Source organism: Trachurus trachurus (genome assembly GCF_905171665.1).
Source record: "Trachurus trachurus genome assembly, chromosome: 21".
Lineage (NCBI taxonomy): Eukaryota > Metazoa > Chordata > Actinopteri > Carangiformes > Carangidae > Trachurus > Trachurus trachurus.
In genome coordinates, this window is record NC_139899.1 from 24,651,120 (window position 1) to 24,667,255 (window position 16,136).

At 42.1% G+C, this 16,136-nt stretch overlaps 1 protein-coding gene across 5 annotated transcripts in view; it reads left to right on the forward strand.

Annotated features, from left to right (window-relative positions):
• LOC311004892 (mitogen-activated protein kinase kinase kinase kinase 4-like) overlaps positions 1-9,148 on the forward strand; it is a 119,308-nt gene extending 110,160 nt beyond the window's left edge. For 4 of the 5 annotated variants that reach the window (XM_083997085.1, XM_083997086.1, XM_083997083.1 and 1 more), the window contains 8 exons: positions 602-772; positions 1,772-1,915; positions 4,335-4,469; positions 5,478-5,578; positions 5,902-6,051; positions 6,209-6,368; positions 7,124-7,263; positions 8,863-9,148. In XM_083997085.1, the coding sequence (XP_083853211.1) occupies positions 602-772; positions 1,772-1,915; positions 4,335-4,469; positions 5,478-5,578; positions 5,902-6,051; positions 6,209-6,368; positions 7,124-7,263; positions 8,863-8,946 (1,085 nt within the window). In that variant the 3' untranslated portion in view covers positions 8,947-9,148. Of the gene's footprint in view, positions 1-580; positions 773-1,771; positions 1,916-4,334; positions 4,470-5,477; positions 5,579-5,901; positions 6,052-6,208; positions 6,369-7,123; positions 7,264-8,862 lie in introns of all 5 variants that reach the window. The other variant, XM_083997082.1, reaches the window with a different exon arrangement.
• The last annotated feature ends 6,988 nt before the right edge of the window (positions 9,149-16,136 follow it).

Consider the following 16,136-nt stretch of genomic DNA (forward strand, 5'->3'; position numbering starts at 1 on the left):
TGAGACTTTTTCCTTTTTATGTTTTTTTTTCCATTCACATATTGTGATATATCGTTGATGAAATTTCTTGCAATATATCGAATATCGCAGATATCGTGTATCGTGATATTATCATTATCGTGGGCCAAATATCGCCACAGTATCGAATCGTGAGTTACCCATATCGTCCCACCCCTAACAGATACCATCACAAAACATGTTGCAATCGCTGCACAGACGACCTGAGGTAGCACGGCTTGTTGTGTGTGTCCAAGTTCAAATAACAAACAACTTTCATCATCCATCGCTCTCTCAACAAAGTGACCTACAACCGATGCTCAAGGAATTTCAATTGACTTCTGTCCAAACTTCACATTTTTGGAGATTACAGTAGCTCTTTTACTGGAATAGTGAAGTCATGTTTGTTGTGCAGACTCATCTCTAAATAAACTTTCACCTTCTACTTTATCAAAGTCAATTCTGTGTTTATGATCAACAAAAACAAAGCTGACCATGTGACCGGCCCCTTCCCACCCCAAACCCCCCACACCCCCGACCCCGCCTGGTAAATTCTACATCCTACGCCGTCCTCCTACCTAAGCCCCTCCCTTTGACCTTTTAGGCTACGGCAACGACGCCGCCCGGCTGGCGGAGGCGCTGAGGGCCGACCCGTCTCGGAAGGGCTCCGTGGTCAACGTCAACCCGGTCAACACTCGTCCCCAGAGCGACACGCCAGAGATCCGCAAATATAAGAAGAGGTTCAACTCTGAGATCCTCTGTGCTGCTCTCTGGGGTAAGAACAAAGATACAAACTCACTCTACAAGTTGTATGTCGGTAAAAAAAAAAAAAAAGTGGCCTGTGAACTCTGCACTGGGTCACAGCGAGAGGTGTGTGAAAGACTGATGGGAAATTTTTAACTGTAAGATACACAATATCAAAAAATGTGATAAAATAGACAGTAGTACACACTAAAAACATCCTATTTTTAGAATACCTTACAGTTCTTTAAAGTCTGGGACCCTATTTGAACTATGTAGAGCCTGGTGTCTCTAATAATAATAATGTTGCAGGGATTTTCTTGACTGCTCATACTGTTCATTTTTACTGTAACCTCAAGTATTATTCATATAGATCTGAGCTGACAGTTGTTGTTTTGTTTTTTTTTAAAATATTGTTTAAAAAAGAAAAAGAAAAACATCCTATTTGCTTTACTCTACCAGAAAAGTTATTAGACAGAATTGATCACCTGTTTCTATAAGTTGTAGCTATAAAGGTCTTCTCCACCAGGTGGCAGCAAAACTCTGGTAAAGCTACATACAGTACTGTACTCCACCTGTCTGAGAGGACTGCTGTGTGGTCGTTCATTCATTCATTCATTCATTTTCTATACCGCTTATCCTGCACTAGGGTCACGGGTAAGCTGGAGCCTATCACAGCTGACTTCGGGTGAGAGGCGGGGTACACAGGTCGCCAGCATATTGCAGGGCTGACATATAGACAGACAACCTTTCACACTCTCATTCACACCTATGGGCAATTTAGTGTTGCCAATTAACCTAACCTGCATGTCTTTAGTCTGTGGGAGGAAGCCGGAGTACCCGGAGAGAACCCACGCATGCACGGGGAGAACATGCAAACTCCACACAGAAGGGCCCCGGCCGGCCGGCGGGTTCGAACCCAGAACCCTCTTGCTGTGAAGCGACAGTACCACCCAGTGTGGTCGTTATTGTGTGTGTTGTCCTAAATATATATATTTATATTGTGTGTGTGTGTGTGTGTGTGTGTGTGTAGGAGTGAACCTGTTGGTGGGCACAGAGAGCGGCCTGATGCTGTTGGATCGTAGCGGGCAGGGGAAGGTTTACCCTCTGATCAACCGGCGGCGCTTCCAGCAGATGGATGTCCTGGAGGGACTCAACGTCCTGGTCACTATATCAGGTACACACATACACACACACACACACCCTATTACCATAAACACAAGTTGCACAGACCTTAAAGCCCCTGTACGGAGCTTTTAACTGGATACGCAAAAGTCTCTGGTTTCTGCTGATGTGTCTCTGTTACCTACAACAGCAAATGAGCCTATCAGTGTGAAGATACAATATTTCTAAGTAGTCTAATTCTATACGCTCTATTACGCTGCTAAAAAAAAAAAAAAAAAAAAATCTACACGCGCCGGCCAGACAAACATCTTCATGACAGTGGGAAATGCAGTCTTCATTCCGGCAAAACCACCACCGCTTTCGTCCACTGGGGCCGCCAAAATCAACACTAAAGGAAAAGTCTGTACAGGGGCTTTAAAGGAGCTTGCTACAGAGCCAACACTAACATTAACATTGAGTCTTCGCTAAGAGCTTCACTGTGGTGCTCTGAAGAAGGCAGTTTGAGCAGCGCTGCTTCTCCAGAGCAGAGTGAAACTCAAAAAGTTTCACTTCTGTTTTTACGCCTCCCACTCCATCATGTGTCTAAACAATGTGAGAGGGAGTGTGTGTTTTGTCTGGTCTACTTCTCCTCCAGACTTAGGCACCTGCTCACACAGCACCCACTAAAAAAACCTGCTACAACCGGTGTATTGTGGGAAAATATGTCTCGTGTCTTATGTTGCATAAATATTTTTCTCCCCGCACACAGTTTAAGTTCCAGGATTTCTCAGATTGAAAGTGCATCCACATTCTTACTTCTCCTCTTTCTCAATGCCACCCGCACACAGAGGCCGCGCAGTGTCACAAGAAATATTTTTGAGCCGAACGGATATTGGGTAAATCTGTGTCAGTTAAGACAACGTCATGTGTGTGTACAATATGTAACACTGACACACACTTGCGCTTTCCATGATGGAAGGAAATGCCACGAAAAAAACATACGTCGATTTCCTTCCGTGAAATGTGTGTGTGTGTGATGCCAACGTTTAAAGATCCGCGTCATGGAAAGTTATAGAGTATCAGTCCAGTGATTGAGAGGATCGGTCAGACCGCACACAACCAGATTCTTATAACATTAGTGGAAGTGGCTGGAGTGGGCTCCGTCTGTGGTGAACAAGTGCACTGTGCACAAAATGCAGCGGACTGATGCATGAACAAGGAGCTTCTTTTCATGTCAAGCTTACCTGCTTCTTTGTTGTGACAAGGCTCTTCATTGTTATCAAAAGACTTTTTCGACATCATCGATTGATAACGTCAAAGCTTTCGTCTGGGGACATGGGAGGAATGTTTAAACTCATCAATAGAAAGAGGGAAAATAACACCAGATTCATAGATATGATACGTTATCTTTGTAAAAACGTGTCATCTCCAGACATTCACAAATGTATAACAGAGTGCCTGTTCTTAGCACATCTGATTTTTATCCTGTTGTACATTAAAGAGGAACTAAGCAGGATTTCTCCCGTGGCTAATGCTACATTTTTACATTATTTAAAAAGCTCCGGAGTAATTGTCATGGATAACTACAGTACATGACTTGTGACTTATTATGAGTGAGAATAGAGGCTCTCTGCCTTCCACCTGGCGTCGAAAACCAACCTTGCAACATCAGTGTAGTGCATGGCCACCGCCCCGGTGTCCCAGCTCTCGTTTCTGCGCACCACAACACAAACATGCCCTGGAACCGGCAATCTTTTGTTTATGACAGTTAAGACACGTTGTAACATTGTATATATTCATTGCTCCATGTATTGATTTTTTTGCAGGCTTTGTTGTAAACAAATGCACATGGCCATGGGGAGGGTTAGCAAAACAGAGGAAAAACGACCAGACTTGCATAGTTCCTCTTTAAAGTTCAAATGCAAAGGCAAACAAGCACCGGCACACCTTTTTACCCTTTTTTTCCTCATCTTGCACAACCTGCACCTTAGAAAGACAGTTGGATAGAAACTTAAGGCTTGAACATGTTTCTTTAACTTGAATGAGGAGCTCAGATGAATTGTGACTCTACCACTGTTGAGAGAAAAGAGTTATTATTATGTTTTGAACAGTAAGTGCTGGTCACACAGTGTTCCTTTACATGTTGTTTTGTTCCCACTTGAGTTGACCCACACTAAATTACGAACTTCCTGAACTGTTGCAAAACTCTACAAACATACAGGATAGAGGAGGAAAATCCCACCATAGAGGCTTCTGAAATATTCATTTTACTGGGCCGATCATTGCAACATAAAAGATAAGAGGGAACTCGTCCAGGCCTACGTCTTATTAAAACCTGAGAACCATTTTAGTCCAGAGTGAAACCTCACACTAGTATTATAAATAACACCTTTACCATCAGACCAATGTGTAGCCTTCATACATACAGATTCACTCTAAAAGTTTTGAATTTCAGAGAGAAAACAAACAACAAATATCTCTATCAACAACAGGTAAGAAGAACAAGCTGCGTGTCTACTACCTGTCCTGGCTGAGGAACAAGATCCTGCACAACGACCCTGAGGTGGAGAAGAAACAGGGTTGGACCACTGTAGGAGACCTGGAGGGCGCCGTCCACTACAAAGTTGGTAGGTTCATATTCTTAGATTTCTGAATAGCGGTATTTGGGATAGACAACCCTTTGGATGATGGCCTCAGATGAACTGTTGGGCTTCCCTCTGACTACGTTGCTATGTGGTTCAATCCCAGCTGGGAAACTGGGACTGCATGTCATATTTTCCCATGTTTCCTCTTATTCTGCTTTATGTGTCCAACAAATGCAAAGAAAATAGTGATAATAAACCCCACTCTAAGCCTGAGTGTGGTGCAGTTAGAGGTTTGTGTATAAATATGACTCCCATTATCGTCCTGCTGCCCGCAACTGCACTGAAATCTGTGAGCAACTCTGTATATCTATCTATCTGGTTATCTATTGAGCTGACCATTGCTGCTTCGTCCAGCCACATCTGGACTCCACACACATGAGGAGTGTGTTCACAAACTCCATCAATTCAGTTTGAGATGGAGAGGGAGCACGTACTACTGAATTGATGGATGGGAGGAAAACCCTTAGTTAAGTAATAATCGTTTATGGACGTCCAAGTGGACATGTAACTGTGCTGACCTGTCTAAAATACAGAATCTCCTCTGTGATGGCAGTGCCACTGAGCAAGGACAGACACACTTCCTGTTGGAAACTCCTCCACCGATCAGATCTGTCATTCATTTCCTGTCAATGAGTTTTATTCATATGTGTCACATTGTCGTACCTTAAACTACGCAGTTTTAAGGGACCGTCACCCGTGAATACTTTGTGGTTGCGTGTTTATAGAGAAGAAAATACTAAATAAAAATATGCAACACTGGGTAAAACAGATATTTTCATGGGAAAGAAAAGTTGTCCTATGCTTCTGTTTCTTCAATGGTCGTTTTAAATGACTGGCAGTGACTGGCAGTTTTGCAGCAGGAAAGAAAATGAAATGAAACCCAAATGAGCATCAGTTAAATGAGCCAGACAACGTGCAGCTGCTCCTGGTTTCCCACCCTGATCCTCTTGCATGTTGTTCTAATATTTTATTGTGACGTCTGTTCCCCAGTGAAATACGAGAGGATCAAATTCTTGGTTCTGGCCCTGAAGAACTCTGTGGAGGTCTACGCCTGGGCTCCCAAGCCCTACCACAAGTTCATGGCCTTCAAGGTGAGTCAGTTAATGAGCGGTGCTTGTGAAATGCATTTATGACTGGATGTGTTACGAAAGATAAATGTGCTGAGTTGGATTTCTAGTGCGTCTGTTTGTTTTTAAGCACTTTATTACCCAGAATGGTTGCTGGTGCCAGGGTTTGACACAGATCTAAGATGAACTTTAAAAGTTGTGTGTTACGTATTGTGTCGTGTCAACTACACATTTGTTTGTGCAGCTTGCCATCAGTATTGATAATCTCTGCCCTGGTAAATATTTAATGTTGCTCCTGCTCCTGCTGGCTGAGCCACCAACTTGTTTTCTTCACCTGTGTCCTTCAGTCTTTCGGCGACTTGGTGCACAAACCCCTGCTGGTCGACCTGACCGTGGAGGAAGGTCAGAGGCTAAAGGTTATCTACGGCTCGGCCTCGGGCTTCCACGCTGTGGATGTTGACTCTGGGGCCGTCTACGACATCTACCTGCCCACACACGTAAGAACACACAAAAACCTCTCACTTGTCAGTCCTTGGCCAGGTTGCAGAGTTGTTATGAAGAGAGATTTCACTCTTACTGCTTCTCTGGACCTGAACCAACTCAGCTGTGATCTGACTCTCCACCACTCGTTCTTCATAATCGTGTCTCCTGCAGATCCAAACCCATATCCAGTCTCACGCCATCATCATTCTGCCCAACACCGACGGCATCGAGCTGCTGGTGTGCTACGAGGATGAGGGTGTCTATGTCAACACCTATGGACGCATCACCAAGGATGTGGTGCTGCAGTGGGGGGAGATGCCCACCTCAGTGGGTGAGTCACAAGAGACTAGTCTGAGCTGGAGGAAGTTTACTGCTGCGATTAGCCTCTCATTGGTCCGAACGAGCCACCAAAGCCTTCCTGTTGCCGTTTTCACTGTCCCCTCGGAGAAAGGAAAGTTGTCCAAGTTGAAAAATAACCAACCCATGTTTGTTTCTTTTATTTGTAAAAGTCATATCGGAGGCTCAACAAACTTCCTTTACCAATTTTTTAGGTGTTTGTGTTGCTGCAATGTAGCCATTTTTCTGCCTGTAGGAGATTTTTTGGTCGACGTGTTGCACCAAACCTGTTTCCCCACGGCAATATTTTGCAAGTGCACCATTGCTGTGGCACTGCCCACAACGATTGTGATTGGTTGAAAGAAATTCAAACAGCTGGGGCATTTTATTTTTCCTCCGATCTCAGAATCGGAGTCGGTGCAGCCAGACCTTTCTTCTCTGGAGGAAGGTCTGGTGAGCGAGACTAAAGAGGCTTAAATGTTGCCATGCATGTTGCGTCATCAAACATAACACAACAGCCATAACAGATTTAGTGGTTAAGGTATTCCTGATGAGTCAAAGTCTCCATAAAGATCTGTTGAACATGAAGTAATCGATGTCTAACACCACTACATATGCACACAGCTATTGTATTTCACCCACACAAGCAACTTGCATTGATTATTTGTTCTGTGCAGCTGCAGAGACACATACTGTACAGACATATCACCGTGTATCAGTGTATTGATCGACTTCAACGCCTCTTTGCAGCCTACATTCGTTCCAACCAGATCATGGGCTGGGGGGAGAAGGCCATAGAGATCCGCTCGGTGGAGACCGGCCACCTGGACGGCGTCTTCATGCACAAGAGAGCCCAGAGACTCAAGTTCCTCTGTGAAAGAAATGACAAGGTGAGAAACTCCGTGTAGACTCTCAGCAGTGCATTACAATCTGTGGTGAAGTAGCAAACGTTTTAAAACCACAGAGCAGCGTGTGTTTAAATGTTTAAACCCTTCTCTGCACAACAAGGGTTTTGTTTGTTTGTTTGGTTCGGGAGCTTGGCTGAGTTGTCAGACATCACTGCAGGGCGTCTGAGGGGACACGGGAGCTCGCGCTGAACTCCCCCTGCTGCTCAAAATGAATTAGGCTGCAGACTTTAAGCTAATGCTGCAGTGTGCTGCCCTGAGGTCTTTTTAAAGTCACTTTCAGTTTGCTCAGCCAACGTGAGTTCAGCTCCGTCCGCTGCAGAAGTTACAGTACATTGAAACTCCCTAGTTTCTCCTAGTTTCTCTTCTCGTAACGTAACTTCCCTTTAGTCCAGAGAGGCCAGCAAATTCATTAATTCCCGCCGCTGTACTTCCGTGCTTGTGTAATGTAAATGATGTGAGCCTGTAACATGTCTTCAGATTCCCCCTCAGATTCCCCCTCAGTCAGTCAGTTGGGTAATCAATAGATCTGGTTTGTTCAACTGAATTTCAGTCAGTGTAAAAAGAAAATGTGCCACAGTGAAATTTAACATTACACAACTGCATTCATTGATTTGTTACATTGGAGAAATAATGTCAGATTTTTCCAATTAAATGCACTAATCAATTTTACAGTCAGTATAATTAGTTTACCAATATGCAATAATTAATCATTTTGTACAATTTAAACACCCAGATTTTTGATCTCTAAGCAAAGATGGGAAAAGAGAAATCTTCAATTACATTTGCGTGAATTGACCCAGAATTTTAGTTGATCATCTGTGGATAAAATAATATGAACTATGATTAAGTCTTAAAGGGATAGTTCAACATTTTGGCAAATTGGCCCATTGCCATAATCCCTATAGTCATAGCAGTAGGTTTGTTACCCTTAATTGTCGGTGCGAGTTATTTTTAGAACGGAGGAGCAGAGCCGTGAGCTGCTAAGAGCTACGCTACAGAGGCTAATGGGATTTCTTGGTTTCCCTCATCAAACTCATCAAATACACAATCCAACAACTCCAAAACGCTCTGGTGGACAAGTTGTAACCTGCACATTCACCACGCTATGAGATAATAACAGAACGTTACCAGACAGAGTTGTTTTAGAGATAAATTCATGCAAAACCACTGATGCGCGTTCCTGTCAGGGGCAGTTTTTCGGCAAGCACTTCGTCGTGGTAAATGTGCAGGTCACTACTTGTCCACAAGAGCATTTTGTAGTTGTTGGATTGTGTATTTGATGAGGGAAACCAAGAAATCCCATGAGCCCCCGTAGTGTAGCTCTGAGCAGCTCGCGGCTCTGCTCCGCTGTTCTAAAAACATCTTACACCGAAAATTAAAGGTAACGAACCTGTTGCTATGACTGTAGGGATTATGGCAATGGGCCAATTTGCCAAAATGTTGAACTATCCTTTTAAGGAAATGTAGATATTGATGTACTGTAAGAACAAAAAATATTCATAATTAAGATGTTTATATCAATAGATGTGTGATCACACCTGGTAATAAAACCTCCTGTCTGTGTCTCCTCCTCCTCCTCAGGTGTTCTTCGCCTCCGTTCGGTCCGGAGGCTCCAGCCAGGTCTACTTTATGACTCTGGGCCGAAGCAACCTGCTCAGCTGGTAGAGGTCCACACACCCTGCCCTCTTCCTCCTCCTCCTCCTCCTCCTCCTCCTCCTCATCTTCCTCATTGTCCTCCACCCTCGCTAACACTGGATCTCAGAAACCCACCGTCGATGTCTCATCAGCCCTTGGACAACCAACAACCAAACGAGAACAAAAGAAAAAAAACGACAACCAGCCCCTTTTGGAGCAGACGACAACAACAACAACAACAGCTTCAGCTTCCTTAGCTGCATCCAAGCTCGGAGGGAGGGAGGGAGGGAGGGAGGGAGGGAGGGAGGGGAGGGGAGGGGGGACACCTGAAGTACCTGAAGGGACGGCTTGCGTACGAAATGAAATCAGTGATTAATAAATACAAGAAAGGAAGTAGAAATAAATTTAATGTGAATTCAAGAAAAGGAGGGCAAACAAGTTTTTCTTTGTTTGTTTCCCTCTTTACTTTCTTGATGCTCATCAGATCACGATGGGATAGATTTTTTTTTTTTTATTTGTTCGATTTTTGTTTTGTTACCTCTGCATCATTTCCGTGCTCCCGGGCTGGTCAGTAAAGCTTGAGGTCTTCTAACTACTAGTACTGCTACAACTATTAATTACTACTACTACTACTGCTACTACCTTCTGCAGGTCTGCCTCTTGTCGGGAGAGTTCCCCCTCTGCCCCATGTTCTTACCCCCCCTGTCCCCCTCCCTCTTTTCTCTCTCTCTCGTGAGCATTTCATGGGGTCGGTGGGGTCTGAGTCTGTTGTATTAACGCTACAGTAGTGTGTGTAAATGTACTTCTGTTTGGTCCAGTTACTGCTGCTGACTAACTCTGGTTAGATGATCGAGACTTGTCAGCCAAAGGGGGGGGGGGGGGGGGGGGTTCCCGGTGGCCAAAAAGGTGGGAGGGGCCTAAACGTTTGAGGTTTTACTGTAAGTCTGACTGATGGGATTCGACAGGAGGGTGTGTGTGTGTGTGTGTGTGTGTGTGTGTATTGTTGAAGTATTGTGTTGTTCGGACAGGTGCTTTAAAAAAAATAGGGGGGATGACGAAGAGAGAGAGAAAGAGATGTTGAAGCAGATGGATTTCAGAATAGTATTTTTTGAATTATTACTATTATTATTATTATTCCTTGAAGATAAGTGTAACTATGTGGAAGTTAAACATGTCTTTTACCTTGTTTTTTAAGATTTACGCACATCCACCCCCACAGTCCACAGTTTGCTTGCTTTTACTCTGAACCCACAGAAGTGCGAGGTGTGTTTGTCTCAGAAGAAAGTGATGTGGGTGTGGTCCAAAAAATAAAATACATTAAAAGGTGTCTATGTACAATAAAAGTTAATTTAAGCTTCCAGATAGTGTCAGTGGTCATGTTTTTCCCCCCAAAACCAGTCAAACATGACGACCTAAGCTCAACTCTGGAAACTTGAACTGCTGTGAATAGTCAGATATAAAATAAAATTTAAAAAAAAGAAAAAAAAAAGATAGAGAGATGATAATGGAGTGATGAAGTAGAGAGGAAAGTTCTGTAAGTGTGTGTGCGTGTGCTGTTGGAGAGTTCGGAGTCATCGACAAATTGGATTTTCGTGGCAGAGAGGTAAACGTGCGGTCAGCAGTAGGGTTTTTTCCTGGAAAGCGGTTTTTCTATATCTTCCATTTCGTTCTCTCGAATCATTTCATTTTTCATTTGTATAATTTGTATGAATGCAATGCACTAAGTGTCCAGAATGTAGAAAGACTTATTACTGTGTGGTGGTCTAAAGGCATGAGATGATGTTTTTTGCTTTGTATCTAGTCACAAGTGATCAATCCTAGATGTTCAATTTCAACTTAAAAAAGACGATCAGAACCTTTTCCACAGCTGTGAGACTGTGAGGAACCAAACGCCTTGAATGCATCAGAGCTGAGAGGGGGTTTCTCTTTCTGGCATCGCGCTTCAAGTCCGCTTCGTGTGCGACGTTGTGCACACTTTATTCCCCATCGAATGAGGAAACAAACCTCATCAATTCAACGCTCAGACTCTGGATTTCAGTGTTGCTGTGATGAAGTGTCACAAAGCGGGGCAACATGGAGCAGAACTTTTCCTCACTCGGCTGTTTGTGAAGAAGAAGAAGAAGACGGAAACCCACTTTTTCGGGAAGGAATAGTTTTCTCTCTTTTGTGCTCTCCACTTCCTGCTTATTTAAGTTGTCTGTATATGTGAAAGACTGAGCAGCAAACTGCAGCATTGATCTCCTTCAGGCCATCTGCTGGGCTGGATTTCCCTCCGTTTCCACGACGACTCTGAAAGATTGCACATTGTTCACTGATAAAAATTTTAAAAAAGATGAAAAAAAAAAAAAAGAGGGGAGGGGGGAGGTTAATTTGTGCTCATGTCCAAACATGTCAGGTCACAGACAAGTTTACCTTGTATGTGTTTTGACACTCCCTCCCCTTGTACAGAGAAGCTGTGTGGACCCCAGTGCTGTGTCGTCTGAGGTCTGTGTGTGCAGTAGTAACCCAGTGTGTGTCTCTTATTGCATCAAGGCCTTGATGAGTGGCTGTTTGACTTCATGAAAAAAAATTGTGGTTATTATTGATATTCTTAATGGGCTGGAGTAAAAAATAAAAAAAGAAGAAAAAAAAAAGATGCGTTTTAAGTCTATATCTGAAATCAGAAAAAGCAGTCGCTCGCCGGCTCACATTGGAATCAGTGCCGAGAAGGCAGCATATAAAACATGTAAACATATTGTTATGAAAACCACTACTTGGAAATCCTTTTTTTTTTTTTTTTTTTGTTAAAAGTAAAAAAAATCACTTGAAGAATTGTGTATTCTTAAGTTTTAGAGCTAGTCGAGAGGCTTTTAACTATAGTTTCTGTTGTTTCTGTAAGTCTACGTACACGTAAATATGCGACTGCGGTGGTTTAATATTATTCCGCTCACCTTAGGTGGAGAAACTGTTTACAGGGGCAATGTTTTGTTACACTAATGTGCATCACAGTATTTATGTTTAACGCATTTAACGCGTCTTGGTTCTTTAACTCTTTGTTTTTTTTGTTTTTTTGCTTTTTGAGCCCAGTTTGTATTGGATATTTTCATTTCGTTTTTTTTGTCATGTCCCTTTCCCCACTAAGTCACCTACTTACAAAAACAATAAAGAACACACATGTTGTTCATTTCAGGTATTCACATAGCGCTGCTTCAACGTGGAGACTTCGCAGTAACGTTCCCTGCAGGCTTGGACGTGAGGCGACGTGTTTTTCCTCTGCTGTTTCTGCCATGCTACTCTAACTTATGTCCTCTCTGTGTATGACAGGAAGTCATGTATTTTCCTGAAGGCTTTTTTCTTTGAATAAACTTTAAAAAGTAATTTTAAAAGTTTTGAGTTTGTCCTTTGTCTTTGATAGGCTGCATGGACACACACACACATACACACCTACCTGTACATGTTGAAGAGACATGAACAGCTGCTTCAGATAAAGTAGTATCGGTGTGTTGTAATTTTTGACTTCTTGAGGCCATCCTGTGGTGTCTTCATGTCTGATCTCAGTGTGAGTGGGTGTCTGAGTCCTGCCGAAAAGAGAAGTCGTAAGAAAAATGTAATTTTCTGAGAATGTAGATTTTTAGAAGCAGCTTTCTTCAGTAGTTACTTCAGGTTGATGCACACAACTCTATATGATGTCTCCACTGTTAAATGCTGCAATGACTGAACTCACCTTTAGGTGAACTTTGAGGTTTGACATCTTCAGCTTGAACCATAGTTAATGTTGTAAGTGGTCATGTTTGTGGTGGGAAACATGGTTTTTCTGAAAATGTGAAACACGCTTTTGCTTAAAAATCCAATCATTTATATTTGTTGGTATAAGATCTGATCCGATGTTACTGCAGACATAATTTTCAGTCTTTGGATCAGGTTTTGCAAAACTTATCGTTTTCAAACTATGACTGAAAAAGCAACAACACATTCCTGGAAATATCTTATATACTGTATCTCTAGTTCCAGTCAGGGTCAGTCTCAGCGCATTCACATTGCTGGTAATCACTAGGTTATACGGTGATAACATTACCGTTATCATGGTTTGAGTAAGGTTTTTGGTCAGTTTCATTTACTTAGATGCTAAGAACTGCTCTGACTACATGCAGTCTGCAGTTTGTCATACGTTGGTGACAAATAAATGGCATTTATTTCCTGTAAGAGCAGGCGTCAGTCCTCATCTGTAAAGATTATTCATTTTAAAATGATTAAATTAGTGCTTCCCCAGAATATTTAATTTAGATGCCACTATTTTAAACATTGTATCTTAAGGTTTTCTGCTGTATTTGAGCTCCATCACAGGGGAATTTCAGGTATTTTGATGCACCAAATGGCCTGCTGTCCAGTTGATTGATAAAAATGGGTCATATTGGGCATATCATGTAATTTTACTAATACGTTAAACGGCTGGAAGGTTATCTCCCCCCCCTCAGCAACTGTTTAGTCATCTGTCCAGTGTTATTGAACACCCGGCCATCAGACAATGAGGCGATCTGGAGAATTCCCAAACCATGCAACATCTCCTGTTTCCTCAACGGCCAGTGTGAGTTTAATGAACAGTATGTTATGTGTCGCTAACCTTTTAACCTGCATGTGTCAAAGATCCTGGAAACACAGCGCTACTGCGTGTGAATGCTCTGTTGTTAGTTTGCTGACTTTACTCATTCTGTATTTGCCTGCATGTATGTGTGTCCAAATATGCCACAACAACACCGATAAAAAAATCAATTCCAATTAATGATGAAACTGCAACTGAGGATGGTCCAGGTCCAGATCCAGAGACATAAACAGATTCTGCTGAGATGAAATTTGGAGGAAGAATGAAGAAAATCAATCAATCAATCAATTTATTTATTAATGATTCGTTCTGTATTCTCAAAAGAAACATTCATCTCTGTGGCTTCTTAAAAATCAGTAGGCTACACCTACTTATTTATGCAAGTATCCAATCTGCCAATCATGTTGCAGCAATGCTATGCAAAGAAATCATGCAGCTACAGGCCAGGAGCTTCATTTCAAGTTCATATCAACCATCTAAATTAGTGAAAAAATGTGATAAATCTGGATTTCAGCTGAAAAAGAGAAACCACTGACAATGGCCTCCTCCTCAGTCACCAGAACTAAATCCAGTAGGTCATCTTTAGATGTCGGATAGCAGGGCATTGGCAGAATTAATATGCTGCTGATAAACCTGCAGACATTTCTTCTCAGCCTCAATTGCACAAGATTCAACCGGCGAACTCACAGCTACCATGGAATCGTTTCCATGACAACTTACCTTGCCATTTTCTACTACACTACTTGCATCACTGACAAATACGTGTGTCACCTGCATGTAGTAGTATATGTCTTTATTGTAAAATGCCCAGTCATGATCAATATGCCACCCAGTTTGAGTAATGCACAAGAATGCACAGAAGGTGAATGCCATAGTTTCTGTTCAGGGCAGTGACGGAGCAGTGAGTCACGCCGCTGTTACACAGCTGTTTTCAAACGTTTGTTTATTCAGGAGAGGCTGGCTCCGTGCCAGGCTTTCCTGTTCAGGCACAATCTGCTTCAGAGCCAATGATTAAGTATTCAAGAAAGAATTTAAGTGAGTTTATTTATTTATTTTTTTTAAATCACAGCCCTGCTCACACAAATCTTTAAGCAGTTCACTGGATCAGTGATCTTGCTCAAGGACAGTCCACGACTCCACGTCCTATTGACTGCAAATACAGTTCAAAATTTGCTGGCTTCCTATTTTAAAACGGAGACAGCTATTGGATAAGATCCTTCCTTTGTGTTCCTGTTATGTAAAGTAGACAAATTCAGACCGCAGTCTTTTTTTTTTCTAAAAAGTGGAAATTTCAAAATTAGTTGCATAATTAAATGAAGCCCAGTTACTCTCTGTGCACTTCACAATAGTTTGCCTGATAATTCCAGTCATCCCTTTGCCAAACCTTATCTTAAAGTGACTGGTCATGATGTTATAATTTCATATGACGTTCAAGTTTTTCTTGTGCAATACAAAAACTCAATGGCTACGCTCTGTACCTGTCTGTGTGTGTATCCACTGGACATCCAACTGGACATGCATGGATGCAGACCTGAGCACAGTCCAAGCTTCAAGCTTTTCAACAATTAGTGACAGAAATCTACTCTTACATCAACATAAAGCTCCTCTGCTGCCACCAACCCCTCCTCCTCCCCCTGGTTTCTACTTGCAGCAATATCAAATGGCACCTGCTCTGATGAACGCTGGAACGCTCACGTACCGCCCGACAAGAAAATTAGGGAATGTCGCACATTTCAATATAGACCTGCTGGTTCGTTATTAGTAATCATGCAGCTGTAGAAACAATACAGAGGTTGTCACCACGCCCCCCGTGAGCTGTGCTACTCCTCACATACACACATAGATACACACACTACACAACACAACACAGGTACTACTGTAATGGTTGCCCTCTGGTCAAGTGACTCATTCGACAGCATTGAAACTGGTTAATAGGTGATCATCAGATGATCAGAAATTCATAATTCACAATGACAAAAACAGATAATAATAGAAAACACAATAGCCAGGAAGTGAATGTGTTATTCTGTGAAAATGACAACCCATCAAAATACCAAAAATGCAGATCACTACTCATGAATACATAACATATAATATAAAATACAACAGTCAATAATAATTATTTGTTTAGAAATTAGATAAATGACTCCAGGTGAGTATTAACCTGTTTAATCATATAGACAGAAAGCAGGCCTAAACCTACCACCTCTAAATAATAATAAAGTATTTTCTATCCTATCTATCTATCTAAAACGTATACGAAAGTACGAAAATTATTTTATCGATGTCTATTTTTCTACAACTATCTGAGTTGAGAACCACAGACACACTTCTTTACACCTCCATTAAAGTGCGGTGGCGACAGAAATGTCAAACATCTGCAGGAGCAGATACTGTTAGTGGATAGAAAAAGCTTTTTAACAACGTGACTGAACGAGTTCTGGTGAATTGATGTTTTTCTTTTCTCTCTCTCTGTTTCATCTGTACATATCTGTTGTGTACAGTATGTGTCCATGTTCTTGTGCTAAAACAAACTGATGTCCACCGGTGACGCAACAGGCAGATGATGTCAGAGGAACAGCGACAACAGATGTAAACACTAGAAAAACTAAAACTCTGCCTATTCATCAGAATAAAAATA